Source organism: Fundulus heteroclitus, unplaced genomic scaffold (assembly GCF_011125445.2).
Source record: "Fundulus heteroclitus isolate FHET01 unplaced genomic scaffold, MU-UCD_Fhet_4.1 scaffold_66, whole genome shotgun sequence".
Classification (NCBI taxonomy): domain Eukaryota; kingdom Metazoa; phylum Chordata; class Actinopteri; order Cyprinodontiformes; family Fundulidae; genus Fundulus; species Fundulus heteroclitus.
Genome location: NW_023397099.1, coordinates 1,858,391 through 1,873,280, shown reverse-complemented (window position 1 = coordinate 1,873,280; position 14,890 = coordinate 1,858,391). Strand labels below are relative to the sequence as shown.

The following is a 14,890-nucleotide window of genomic DNA, read 5'->3' as shown; positions in this document are numbered from 1 at the left end:
TTGGGCTTTACTGCCCTGTGGAATACTTCGAAGACCTCCTTAATCCCACCAACACATCTTCCATTGCGGAAGCAGAGTCTGAGGACTCTGGGTCAGGTTCTCCCATCTCCGGTGCTGACGTCGCTGAGGTTGTTTAAAAAATCTCCTCGGTGGCAAGGCCCCGGGGGGTGGATGAGATTCGCCCTGAGTACCTTAAGGCTCTGGATGTTGTGGGGCTGTGATGGCTAACGTGGCTCTGCAGCATTGCGTGGACATCGGGGCAGTTCCCCTGGATTGGCAGACTGGGGTGGTGGTCCCCCTACTTAAAAAGGGGGACCGGAGGGTGTGTTCCAACTACAGGTGTTACGGTGTGGAGAAGTCCCAAAGAAGCGTACCACCCAGACTGTTGCATGCCCAGAGTGAAGCATGGGGGTGGATCAGTGATGGTTTGGGCTGCCATGTCACGGCATTCCCTTGGCCCCATACTTGTGCTAGATGGGCGCGTCAAAGCCAAGGACTACCAAACCATTCTGGAGGACCATGTGTATCCAATGGTTCAAACATTGTATCCTGAAGGAGGTGCCGTGTATCAGGATAACAATGCACCAATACACACAGCAAGACTGGTGAAACCCTACCTGGCCACTATCCTGCAAGAAGAATGTCTTAAAATCCCTCTGACCAATGTGCAGGACTTGTATATGTCATTCCCAAGACGAATTGACGCTTTATTGGCCGCAAAAGGAGGCCCTACACCATACTAATAAATGATTGTGGTCTAAAACCAGGTTTTTCATTTTCTTTGTCCAACCCCTGTACAGAGGAATCACACACTTAAGCCTCCCTGGTAAGGTCTATTCTGAGTTTCTGGAAAGGAGGGTCGGTCGGATAGTCGAATCTCGGATTCAGGAAGAGCAGTGTGGTTTTCGTCCTGGCCGTGGAACACTGGATCAGCTCTACACCCTCAGCAGGATCCTGGAGGGGCATGGGAGTTTGCCCAACCAGTCTACATGTGCTTTGTGGATTTGGAGAAGGCATTCGACCATGTCGAATTTCTAGGCGCAGCCAAGGTGTTGAGGGGATCTGTTTTGGTGGCCTTAGGATTGCGTCTCTGCTATTCACAGATGACCTGGTCCTATTGGCTTCATCAGGGCGTGATGTACAGCTCTCACTGGAGCGGTTTGCAGCCGAGTGTGAAGCGGCCAGGATGAGAACCAGTGCCTCCAAATCTGAGACCATGGTCTTGAGCCGAAAAGGGTAGAGTGCCTTCTTCAGGTTGGGGAGGATGTGCTACCCCCAGTGGAGGAGTTTAAGTACCTTGGAGTCTTGTTCATGAATGAGGGGAAGATCGAGCGGGAGATCGACAGGCGGATTGGTGCGGCGTCTGCTGTGAAGCGGGCGCTGTACCGGTCCATTGTGGTGAAGAGAGAGCTGAGCCAAAAGGCGAAGCTCTCGATTTACCGGTCGATCTACGTTCCTACCCTCATCTATGGTCACGAGCTTTGGGTCGTGACTGAAAGAACGAGATCCCGGATACAAGCGGCTGAAATGAGTTTTCTCCGTAGTATGTCTGGGCTCTCCCTTAGAGATAGGGGGAGGAGCTCAGTCATCCGGGGAGGACTCAGAGTAGAGCCGCTGCTCCTCCACCCCGAGAGGAGCCAGTTGAGGTTGCTTGGGCATCTGGTTAGGATGCCTCCTGGACGCCTCCCTGGTGAGGTGTTCCGGGCACGTCCCACCAGGCGGAGACCCAGGGGAAGACCCAGGACACGCTGGAGGGACTATGTCTCTCGGCTGGCCTGGGAACGCCTTGGGATGCCCCCGGAGGAGCTAGCCCAAGTGGCTGGGGAGAGGGACGTCTGGGGCTCCCTAATGAAGCTGCTACCCCCACGACCCGACCCCGGATAAGCGGAAGATGATGGATGGATAGATGGATGCATGGAATCTATAAACTTCTGTATCCCTTAGATGCTGAAGCTAATTTTTCTCAGGTTCTCCCCAAAATTGGAAACATAAAGAACATGCCATTTGAGTAAAGCAGATGTGTGCTGATCTTCACAGTTCAGGAATTAGTTTCAGAAAAACTCATCTAGTCTTGTTCGTATTGACCATCCAAGCAATGATTGAGTATAAAGCAACTGGACAAAAAATACTGGCTGGATCCAGGGCCAACATTATTTTGGGAAGAGAACGTTATGTGTCAGTGTAGCTTTGTAAATTTCAGTAAAATCTTGTTCTCTACATTAAACCCATCCTGTAGGGACCATTCTGCAGCTAAGGGACCCATAGTGGGAGTCTCTGGGTTTTGAACCCGGGGTACTTCCAGGATATAAGCATTCTGCTCCAACTAGGCCACCAATATTAATATTAAACTATTAATAAATAGGCATAGATAAGATGATGTTCCCTTCATCTCATCTCAACAGCTTGTAAACGTGGTTAAATAGATAATGTTGAAAAGGTGTCCATAAACTTTGGCTATTGTTATCTAAACCTGGCTGAATTATCATTGGAGCTTATGTACCAACAGCTGCCTTTGTTTACCCAGAATTTAAAGAAAAAAAAGCCAGTTTTTGAACACGTGAACAACCTTAAATAGCCATATAAATATCCAAAAAGGTGTACTCTACAGTGTTGGAAAGGAGGATCTAACCAATCACTGAACCGAAATAGGCAATATTGGTTTTCATGCTGGCTGTGAAACCGTGGACCAGATCTCTATCCTGTTGGAGTTACTGAGGGGTTCCTGTGAGTTTTGTTACCGAACTACATCACTTTTACAGATCTCAAAAAGGCTTACTTTCCCCGGGACTTTTTGCAAAGGATACTGCAGCAGTATGGTACGGAGTACCTGGACTCCACCAGGGTTTGGCTGCCCGTAGTCCACCTTCTAAAGGCATGTCTTGTTTGGGAACCTCAGCGTTTCATCTTTGCTTTCTGCAGATGATCTGGTTCCGCTCTTCAGGCCGTGACCTCCAGCATTCACTGGAGCAGAGGAAACGACTGTCTCCTCTAAATCTCATGTCTTAGTTTTCAACCGGAAAAATGGGGGCTGATGCTAAGAGGCTGGGACCTGTCTTTACCTTGGTGCACTGCTCAAAAGTGACAGCAGGATGTAAGGGAAGATGGAATAGGTGAATTAGGGTGATGTGGAGGGCTTGGATACCCATATACATGGTGCTGATTATTTTATGAAAAACTGTTTTTGAATGTTGCATACCACCCCACTCCCAGATAATCTGTTTTTTTAAGTACTGTTATTGCCATACAAAGTGAATTGAAATTAAGGATTTTTACCCATCATCACTATGGAGGGGGTAATAAAAGTAGAGGGGACTGTATATGTAATGTAAATGTGCTAAATCATGCGTTCCTGCATTCTTTAAACCTTCAAATTGCATTTACAAGGAATAACTGCTTTGGAGCGCAGCATGAAAAACACCCAATAACATAACATGCAAACATGCACCGGGCATCCATGCAAACAGACAACAGACAGATCTAGGGATGCAGATGCGCTGTACCTCAGTCCCTTTTTGGGGAGCGTGTTTCTGTCGAGGGGCATGCTGTTGAGACAGAGGATGGGCCAGTCAGATGGACACTGAAATCATTTGCTTCCCGTGACACACGAAAAAGAAACCGAATGTTCACACAGAGACATACAAAGCGGGAGAGAGAACATTGAGACATTATGTATCTATGCCAAGCTACAAAACTGAGAACACACACAGTGTTTTAAGCTGATTGTTTCATTTGTGAGACATACACAGCTGCACCTAGTGAGGGGATATAAATGTGTGCTTCGAGGCTATATTCTGTGATGTACTGCATGCAGTGTGTGGACAAAAACAATGAATAACACTGATACAGATTTCTTATGAGTATGTCTGAAATGATCTGACTCTATTGCAGTTTTTTTCTGCCATGGTTTTGAAACAATATGGGATCGATTTGTCGTTTTATTGTTACTTTTGTCGATCCAAAACCAGAGCAGAAAAATTAACTGTGGACTGGGTGAGGTCATGTTCTGTTAGCGTCATTGCCATGCTCATTATAATTGTCTAAGCTTCTTTTGCTTTCTGTAGCTAGATCTAAAAGTAAGGAGGCTACACTTTTTTGTCTCAGTTGTCAAATGAAACAATGAATACGATTCTTCCCAGTCGTATTCTCTCTTACTCACCCCTCAGACAGGGTGGACTTGATACTGCCGGTTCGTGTGACCTTAGGCCCGTGATGGCCCAGCGGCATGTCAATGGACTCAGAGCTGGTGTGCAGACTGGTCATACTCTGGCAGCTCAGTGTGTCCTTGCTGCCGGCTGAGGAGCTACAGGCAGGCCAGGGGCGAGCGTTGGAGGGCAGGGAGAGGCCAGAGGCCGGGCTGGAAGCCAGGGAATCAGTGCACAGGTCGGGGGTTTTACCATACAGCGGGCTGCTGCTGCCGCTCAGGCCCCCAGCGCTACCCAGGCTCCCCGTGCCAGAAGACGGCGAGTCCAGGCTGGCCTGTCTCGCCAAGGTGCCGTGGGGGCTGCCCAGTAATGACGGGCACTTGCCAGAGTCGGGCGTGCCCGGAGAGCTGGCCTTGCTGCTGGCTTTGGTGCCAAACAATCTGGGGGGGGGGGGGGAGGCAGAGAGGTGGGTGCAGTCATTTAAAAGTGCTCAGAGGACGAGTGATGAGCGATTACAAGCGCCGTACTGGAATATAAAGGACTGCTAGACTTCGGGTTGAAAAGACAGACACTAAGTACCCTTTTGTCTCAGTTAAACAAAATTCAAGGTATTTCACAGAAATTTTATGCAATAGACCAACACAAAGTAGTACACCGTGATGAAGTGGAAGGAGTCGAATGTTTAAAAAACATTGTGGAGTTACTGTTTTCTGCAATTACTCCTGCAAGTCTTTTGGGGTATGTCTCCAGCAGTTCTGCACATCCATAGCTACAGCAAAATGTCTCAAGCTTATCTGTGAAGATACATTTTTCAAGTCTGGCCACAAATTCAAATGGTTTTAAGCTTTAACAGCATCATTTTAGCAAATAAACGTGTTTTGACCTAAAGCACTCATGGTTATTGTCCTACTGGAAGTTGAACCTCTGTTCTAGCCCCAAGTCCTTTGCAGCCTCCTAAGATGGTTTCTTCTAGGATAGTCCAGTACTCAGCTCCATCCCTCTTTTCATCAACTCTCACTAGCTTCTTCATCTCTAAAAAAACAAACTAAATAAAAACTCCCACAGCATGATGCTGCCACCACCATGTTTAACAGTGGCAATGGTGTGCTTAGAGTGATGTCCAAGGTTATTTTGCCACACATAGCATTATGCATGTAAGTAAAAAAAAAAAAAAATCATCTCATTGGACCAGAGCACCTTCTTCCACATGTCCTGACGCAATCTCAACATTTTCCACGTGTTTTCTGTGTTCCCTACATGGCTTGTGGAAAACTGTACACAGCCATTCCTGAGTTTTTAGAGAATTCAGATTCTGCAACCTAAACTGTGAATCTCTGCAGCGCCTCCAGAGTTGCCATGGGCCTTTTAGCTGCTTCTCCAAGTATCTCTCCTTTCTCTTCCTTTCAGTTTAGGTGTACAGGCATGTTCTAAGCAAGTAGTAGTGTTTTATAACCCATCCTTGCTTTAAACCTCTCCACATTTTCGCCCTTGATCAGTCTGCTTTGTCCTTTGGTCCTCATTATGCTGTTTGAGACTAAATTACACCAAAACTAGTTGACTTCTGAAGGCAACTGATTGATCTGGATTTTGTGTAGGGGCATCGGAGTACATGAAGGATGAATAAAAGTGCCTGCACCACTTTATAGACTTTAGTTCATAAAAACAAAATGATTAAAAACCATCCATTATTGTTTGCTTGTCACACTTATGCACTACCTTGTGTTGATCTATGAAATAGAATCCCACATATTCCAAAAAAACAGATAACATTTCACTGGGTGTGATTCCAAGGCCCTGGAAATGTAACAACATCAGTTCTCCACACAGATAAGACATTCCTCCCCAGCTGCAACTTTGGCCATTTCAACCAAGTGACTTGAACTTGTTCATGTCTGTCATTGTGAGATTTACCCCACCACCAACCCAAAAAAACAAACAAACAAAGCAAACAAAGAAAAAAAAAACAGAAAGATAACTCTCTGTTGAGTAAGAAGAAGTTTGAAAACGTACAGATGAAACCTGACGGCATGGCAGGACGATGTGGGCTGGATGTTTCCAGACACTTTTGCTGAACTGCAACTTCCTGTTAACTAAATGATCTCTGATGTGAACAGCGGCCTGCTTCATCTGCCGTTGCTAATCATCTACACTAGGGGACAGTCTCTGTAACAACTCCCCTGATATGTGCATTTAATTCTTTATTCTACCAAGGCACTTAGATAGGACTTATTGGGTGCCTTATGTTCATTCTGTGCATCCAGTTAGAAACTGTTCGACATGTCAGATGGTGTTTGGTGAACCCTGGGAACAGCCTGCATCAGGTAAAAACTGCTGAGCACCACAGTTATCACTGACGTAAAACCACAATGAAGCTCTGAGACTGATGTTCAGAAAGTATCTGATGAACTCTTAAGGAGACATGAGCCTTCTCCTGAATACTTTCTACACTGTAAAACCTAAAAAAAACAAAAAGAAAAACAACTTAAAAAAACAATGTGGTGAAATGGTGGATTCACGCAAACCCCGAAAACAAGACAAGAGACCGAGACAGCTGAGAGCAGAAGGAATGTATGTGTGTCTGACCTGCGGAAGGTAGGAGAAGCGATGTCTGGGTATTTGGACCCCGGCTGCCTGAGGCCTGATTGGCCGGCTGAACTGGAAGTGGGGCTGGATTTGGGAGAGGTAGATAGGCCTGCTGCCGGGTCTTGGTCCGGCACCCCTACTTTCTCTTTATCCGTCTGGTTCACGGTGACTGGGCTGGAGCGGTCAGTGCCCACCTTTCCCTCCCTCCGTTTGGCAGCTGCTTGTGTTGCTGCCCCGCCTGCTGACTTCCCGCTGACATTTGACTCAATGCTGCTGGAGCTGGAGCGGTGCCCACATCGGCCCGCTGCCGCCCCGCTGGAGGATTTGGCGGGTCTGGGGAGGGAGCGGTACTGCAGGGTAACTTTGGAGCCGCTGCAGCTGAGGAGAACCCCGTCGTCCTCGGGCTGCGAGCCATCAAGGCTGGTTTTACGCATGCCACTCATGGTCGTGCCTTTGCCGAGGGCAGCTGAAGATTTGGGAGCTTTCCCCAGGGTGGCTGAGCCGCTGGTGAGTGCTGCACCACTAGAGGTAATTAGAGTGCCAGCAGGACCAGAGATCTTCTTGTATCCAAACGAGCTGGTGGCAGGTGGGCGAGCAATGCCAGAGGGAGGTTTCTTGCCTTCGTCCCCACTACTTCTCCCAGCATCTGACGGTGAGCGCTGTATCCCAGCGGAGCTTTTAGAAGGTACTTTGCTCTTTTCTGAGGCCTTCACATCATCGGTTTTACCTGCCAAACAGACAGTCAAAGCTGCAGGTTTAACATCCTGCCATATTACCCATCATGTTCAATATGTTTTATTAAAATTTTATGGAATAGAACACAATAACCCTTCAAAATGAAAAAACAAATTGCATCAATAGACTAGATCTAGACTAGACCTTTGAACATTCATGTTTATCTTGGTAACATAGTTTAAGCTCAGTCTGGTAGATGGAGATCCTCTGTGAACATCAATTGCCACAGCTTCTCAACTTAACTTAAACACATCAGTATACTGTACTTTGATCTGAACCATTTGATTGTAGCTCTGGCGGCCAATTGGGGTCATTATCTTGCTGGAAGGCGAGTTCCCGTTACAGTCTCCAGTCTTTTGCAACCTCTGACATGTTTTCTTCCAGGATTGTCCTGTATTAAAGGTGCATAGCCACGTCATTTGACTATTTATTTAATTATACTTCAGAAGCTCACTCTGGTTGCATTCAAAGTTTTTATGAAAGATTATCACGTCCTGCTGGTGTATTATTTGTTATTTTGGTGTTTTACGCTTTGTTTTGCTCAGTTTGTTAGTAAATAAAGCCTTTTGTGTTTATTTTTAATAACAGAGGAAGTGCGTACTGCGCATGCGCAGCAGGGGATAAAACAAGGAAGTGACTAATGGCTATTAGCATCTCCCAGCAAAACAATGCAGAATGGTCCAAGATCCAGCGAAAAGAACGAAACAAAAATATATGATTTCAAGAGGGAAAAGACTGGAATGTCACTGGGAATACAATATGACCGATGGTGTTCACTGAAGGCAGACCCTAAACCTGCCCATTTCTAAGATGTGACCACAGAGTTGATTAATGTGAGTAAATGTTGCTCTTAAAGTTGCTGTAGATTGGTGTATTTAATTAATAACGGTTGGTCTTTGATCACGCAGAACTGCCGCTTTACTGGGAGGCATTGCAGAGGGTCAGGCTCAGTCCGGCATTATTTAATTTTGTTTAGTAAAGCAAATTTGTTTAATTATGCAAACCGGCATTATGATAATTCTGCAAAACTGCCAGTAGATGACGCCACATCTGTTTATATCTGGTCATTGCGCCTGGTGATGGGGCTATTTTTATCCAAAAAAAGGACCATCAAACCATCATCAGGATGGACGCTTGGTGTATATAGCTTTATTTTAGCATGATCAAACGGTTTTGGGTATTTCTTATAAGCATATAACGTGGCTATTTACCTTTATTGTCCAACATTCTCTTTTTTTTTTTTTTTTTTTAGCCCTGACCAGCTTCCTTGTCCCTTTAGAAGAGTAGCTTTAACACAGCATGATGCTCCCAACACCATGTTTCACTATGGGAATGGTGGGTTCAGGGCGTTTTTGTGTTGTATTTTGTGCCACACAAAGCATTTCGATTGGGGGCCACATGGTCACATATCGGGCTAAATCAAACTGAAAACCTTCTTCCACATATGACACTTGCTGTTCTTGTTTTATGGCTGGTAGCAAACGTTAAGGTTTTTTAAGGCTAGATTTGTGGGGTGAACAAGTAACTGTTCTTCAATCCCCAGATTCTTCCACCTGAGCAGTAGACCTCTTTAACTCCTTCAGAGATACCATGGGCTGCTTCTTTGATCTGAAACCTCCCTGCACAGTCTGGAAGTTCAAATAGACTACCAAGTCCTTGGTCAAATGTGCAGTGATGCCATTATCTTTTCATTTTCATGATAGACCGAACAGGGTTTACTGAGACTTTCCAAACTTGGATATCGGTTTCTGACCTTATACTGCTTTAAACATCTCCCTGACCTGCCTGCTCCCTTGCCCAGCCTTTATGATGCTGTTTCTTCACTAATGTTCTCTATCAAACCTCTGAGGACTTTTTATACTCAGATTAAACTACACACACGGACACCATTTACTATATGGGTGATTTAAGAGGAGATTTGTTGCAGCTGAGTTTTTTTAGGGGTATCAGAGTCAAAATGGCTAAATATTAATGCTTTTTTATGTATTTTAAAACCCATGTATGCTTTTTCCTTTAATTTCCCAATGGTATGCAACTCTGTGTTATCGCATGACATCCAGATAATGCATTGAGGTTTATGGTTGCGGTTTTAATGGGTTTCAATACTTCTGTAAGCAGCCAATAAGCAAACATTATTTTATTTTACCTATTAATAGACATTTGTTTTCATATATGAACTTTGTTTATTAATGCAGTTAAGGTAGCATTTCCCACCTGGTGTTTTGAGTGCCGCAGAGGTCCCCTTGGACCTGGGTGGTGTAATCCCCACCTGGGCTGTCATGCCCCTCCTCCATGAGCCTGTCTGGGACATCTGGGCTAGCCCCGCTGCCTTCTGACCCGTGTCCTCATACTGACCCTGGGTTTGGGGGGTACAGGCAGTTGAGGAAGGCTTCCAGCGGGAGGGGCTGCTGTTAGGGTCCATGCTCACGTCCAACTCCTCTTCCACTTTTTTCAGGTCTTCGGCCCCTGCCCAACTGCTGCTCACCTCCGGCTCGGCATGCTTGGACCTGCTTCCTTTCTGGGACTGTGTGCGGGGATTAAAGAAAGCACTGATTAGTTGATGTTTCTGCGAGATAATGAGATGATAAAAGAAGTTCTTTCTGCAGCTTGTAGAAAGTCCATCTGAAAGTCATGCAGTTATTGGGAGATTTATTTAAATCCGCTTTTCTACTTTAGAAAACAAGCTAAATCATCAACCTGGTCCTTTTTGAAATAACTGTTAAGCACATTTAAGCACAAACTGAGTCATCAGAAGGCTAGGCAAGCATCCGCTCAAGCACCAGGGCGTGCGTGTGAAGTCGCATCTATCTTTGGAATCTCCTATCAACAGATCTCCACTTTTGGGACGCTCACAAACGCCCCCACGCAAACACACGGAACATGGACAAGCTGCCCGTACATTAACAGATGGTTAGTCTCCCTAGCAACGCCAGACTCTCTAAAGAGGCCAGTCTGTTGAGTATTTCATGAGGAGCCAAGGATACTTGGCAGAATAAAGCAAAGGCCCTCCGAGGAGAGCTGAACGCTGCTCTTACAGCTCCCACCGTCAGCTGGGGATTTCAGAACTGGCGCAGTGGTCGGCCTTCATTTCAGGCTGAAAATGTAAATGTCAGATGAGGCACTTCTTTTAGCATGAAAACATAAGCGCAAAGCATTTTTATGCCACCTGAATGTTTTCATTTTTGGGGGGCTTTAAAAAGAGCCATCTGAAAAGTATGGTACGCACCTATGTTCAGCCCCCTTTACTCCCCAAAGTAAACCTACAATGACATGGCTGCCCACCTAAGCTGACATATAGTCAAAGAAGCAGCTAAGAGGCCCTTGGTAACTGTGGAGGAACAGAGCTGCAGCAATTCACAGCTCATTTGGATGAATCTGTCAACAGTACAAATATTTGTCTGAGCTAATGACAATGATGATTCTTGATCATTAATTCTTTTTGCACTTCACAAATCTGGCCTTGATAGAAAACATGTGGAAGAAGGTGTTCTGGTATTGTCCACCCTGCAAAACACGTTGCATGGAAAGACTAGCATCCTAATTGCACTGTCCCCACCATGAAACCTGTTGGTGGCTGTATCATGCTGTGGGGATGCCGAAAAAACGTGAAAACTCTGAAGGGGTGTGAATACATTTGAAAGGCCCTTCCACTTGAAACCTCCCTTTGAACCTCTCCCCAACACAGAAATGGCGTCGGGATACTCGTAAGAATCCATTTTGTGCACCCACCTGTGCTCCTTTGCTCTTGCGTGATGAGCTTGCGGCGGAGTAAGCTGGTGTGTTCAGATCATCTGTGCTGAAGTTGTCCAATGTGTCGCTGAGTCCGCTGCTCACCGAGCTGCTGTCGTCCCAACTACAGAAGGACAAGAGGAAACAAACACTTAGCTACCTGGAAGTTTCACTAAAGCATGGCCGTTTCTCTTTGAGCTGATCAGCAGAATTATCCGACTCATTTCACAAATCAGTGAATTCTGTTTCACAAGCAAGCCATCCCCCAAATCTTTATAATTACTAAACATTAGTTTGGATGCAGGGGAGATGTGCAGAAAAAAAGTCTCTATTCCTCATCCAAAATGTCACCTGAAGCAGCTGAGGTGCTACTTTTTAGGGTTAAAAAGGCGCGTTGACTCATCATTTGTACCTAACTAGATTCACATTGTTGTGATGATTTAGTTTATTTGGAAGGTAAACAGACAAAATGCTCCCTAAATGAGCAGCAGATGGATCAAACAAGCGGATCAATACTACACAGCTTAAATACTGCTCCTAAAACACATGCAACATGGTTCTTGAAACTTCATCCAGATTTTTGTGGGATCCCGTAAACAAGCTCAGGGGGAAGCTCACTGGGTTTTCTCTGCTTATTATGTCCTCTCTCACACACATTTCTGCACACACGGAGTGGTAAGCAGTGCCGCTAGGACCCGTATAAAACAGCCTTTGTAGAAATGACTCGGTTTCCATGCCAACCTGTCAAGTCTCATCTACATCTGGTTTTGGCTTTGTGCGACTGCTTGTGATCGTAAGAGACCCTTCCTTAATGTGCACAATAAATCTGATCACTCTTGTAGCTAAATCTAAGGCTAAAAAGGATCCAAAGTAAAAAGGTTGTTTTGAAATAATGTAAAAAGTGATGGCCACTGTTTCCAGAAACTAACAACAGTTTTTCAAATACTCTATCCATCCATATCTAACTCTTTCCTAAAGCTGACCTGAAAGTGGCTATTCATTATTATATTCAAAGCAATGGCAACAGGTCCGGGAGTGTCTCCAGGTCAGAGGGGTGATATAGTTCCCTTTAGGAGCTTCGGGGTCTCTCCGCAGTTGGAAGTGCCCAGAAAATCTCCGAAGGGAAGGTCTCCGGGTGCTGGTCAAGTGCCTGAAACCCCTGTGATGACTTCTTTTGGTGCTCTGAAGGAGCTTAATCTGCTCAATCAGCTGAATTTATGGCATGCCCATGTTTTTGGTTATATGATGAACATACAAAGATACACTTCCACAGCTTCCTGATTCAAAATGGCTCCAAGGACATGGTGGTCAAGCCTCCTCCAAATACACAAAATGCATGTATAATGGAGAACTAAAGTCACATGAGCACTTTGGCAATTTTGTGAGGGGTCCACTGTTTTAGGGCTTGGACAAAACCCCCACTTCTTCACTGGAATCTAAATCCTTATTTACAACTTCTTAGAGAAGTGGTTCTCAGTCCTGATCCTAATGATCTAATGTCCTTCATGTTCGAGGTGCTTCCCTGCTACCACATAACTTACCTAACTTAAACACTACCCTAAGCACTGGACAAGTGTGAGATCTCAATTGCTTGTTCCCTTACTAAAGGCTGTCACCACCTCCCCAGTGAGCCACCCTTCGAGAGCACTGGGAGTGTTCCCTGTCTTCCATGTAAAATCAAAGTGTCATGTCAACCATGATGGGCACAGTATGCCCAGAGCCTTTATCATCTTAGGAAGACTCCCGTCCACTTGCACCTTGCTACTGGCGAGCTTCCTCACTTCCTCAGTGACCTTTTCTATTTTGATTGACTTCCCTTCACTTAAGTCTTTAGACTTTTCCCCCTCAGGGGACCACATAGGCACCGGACTGTGGAGAACCCTAACATTATCACAACCCTCCAAATCTTCCACAGCCTGGGTACAGGTTCTGTTTTAGTAGAGTTCTACCCAGAAGGAGTGAAAGATATTACAAATGGCTTTCTCCACCAATAGACGTTTCCATTAGGTCCATGCATCTTTTTGGAATTACCAAGACTTTGAAGTCTCCACCACAACTGGATGATGCTCTTTACAAAGTGGTGATCACTAAATTTCTTTAAATCATACATAGTTCCAGTCTGACAATCCAACCTACTGGCGTATTGAGAATGAGTTGAAAAATAAGAGACCAAAGAAGATATATCCCTGTATTTAGCACCATCCATCTTTCCCTCAATACAAACCAGTTTCTCAGTCCCTGCTGCTGGAAAACAGTCCCACAGCATCATGCTGCCACCACGTTTCACTTTTGGAATGGCATTCTCGGACTGATGAGATGTGTTTGGCTTGCACCAGACATGGCATTTTCCTTGGTGGCCCAAAGGTTTAAATTTAGGATCATCTGACCAGGGCTTCTTCCTCCATACATATGGGGAGTCACCCACGTGCCTTTTGGCAATCCCAGCTCTATGGAGGAGACGGCTTATTGTGGTCCTATGGACAGATGCTCCAATCTCTACTGTGGACCTCTGCAGCACCTTCAGGATGACCTTTGGTCTCTGTGCTGCCTCTCTGTATAACACCCTCCTGGCCTGGTCTGTGAGTTCTAGTGGGCAGCCCTCTTTTGGCAGGTGTGTTCTGGTACCACACGCTTTCTGTTTGAAGATGATTGATCTGACCCACTCCAGGGGAGTATCAAAGATGTAGATATTTTCTTATAACCCCACCCTGACTTGTACTCCTCAACGACTTTGTCCCTGACTTGTTGGTAGAGCTCCTTGGTCTTCATGGTGTGATTATATCACTTGTGAAGGTAATTGGTTGCAACTTTTGGGGGGATTAATAGCAAAGGGGGAAGATACATATGCCCAGGTTAATTTTCACTTTTCTTATATATATATATATATATATATATATATATATATATATATATATATATATATATATATATATATATATATATATATATATAAAATTTATATATATATATAATTTATATATAAATGTAATATAAATTTATATATATAAATCTCATAAAATAGGATTTTAAGACATTAAAAAAGTAGACGGGTGATTTTAAGCCAAATTACTCAGAGGATAGGTTATAGTCAAGCCAACAGTTTAATTTTCAAGCGTTCCACATCACAAGGTGAGTGAAGCATCCATATAGTTCATCCATCCATCCATTTTCCAAAGCGCTTAATCCCGCTTAATACCCAAAGGGCATCCGGATAGTGTAGAACAGAATTATGTATTATTATTTGGGTCAATGCTGCGATATCTAAGTTGCAGTTGAGCCTATTCATGGCATGTGTGAACAGCGGCTCTCATGTAGAGGATATTTCGATATGTCCCCCAAAATATCTGTGGCGGTATGTCTTATCTGTTGATGAAAGTGTCTGCGCTACAATGTTAAATGCATAGGAATACAACACAGAAGTGTTATTGTCTTACAGTATCATGTCCTCCAACACAAACAGCAGTAATGCGATCGTGCGACAAAGATATAAGAACAATGAGTTCTTAAAGTACACACTGATTTCCATGTAGAGTTATTTGTTTTGATCCAGGGGAAAATGTCATTTTGCACCTTTCAGTCCTCCTGCTGTGCTACTGGTGTCCTGTAAACAATAAATGACTTTGTTTTGTATGATGATGATAAATGTATGATGACAACTTTGTTTTGTGTGTGTTTATTTTTAAAAGGGATACTTTCCTGGA

The 14,890-nt window shown here is 44.7% G+C and overlaps 1 protein-coding gene across 13 annotated transcripts in view; it reads right to left on the bottom strand.

The window, feature by feature from the left end:
- The window catches only part of nav3 (neuron navigator 3), a 93,798-nt gene that overhangs the window by 62,380 nt on the left and 16,528 nt on the right, over positions 1–14,890 (bottom strand). For 9 of the 13 annotated variants that reach the window (XM_036133696.1, XM_036133698.1, XM_036133700.1 and 6 more), the window contains exons 2-6: positions 11,190–11,313; positions 9,675–9,984; positions 6,726–7,452; positions 4,157–4,582; positions 3,501–3,542 (exon numbers count right to left, since the gene is read on the bottom strand). In XM_036133696.1, coding sequence (XP_035989589.1) covers positions 3,501–3,542; positions 4,157–4,582; positions 6,726–7,452; positions 9,675–9,984; positions 11,190–11,313 — 1,629 coding nt within the window. The remainder of the gene's footprint in view (positions 1–3,500; positions 3,543–4,156; positions 4,583–6,725; positions 7,453–9,674; positions 9,985–11,189; positions 11,314–14,890) is intronic. The other 4 variants (XM_036133704.1, XM_036133705.1, XM_036133706.1 and 1 more) reach the window with 2 other exon arrangements.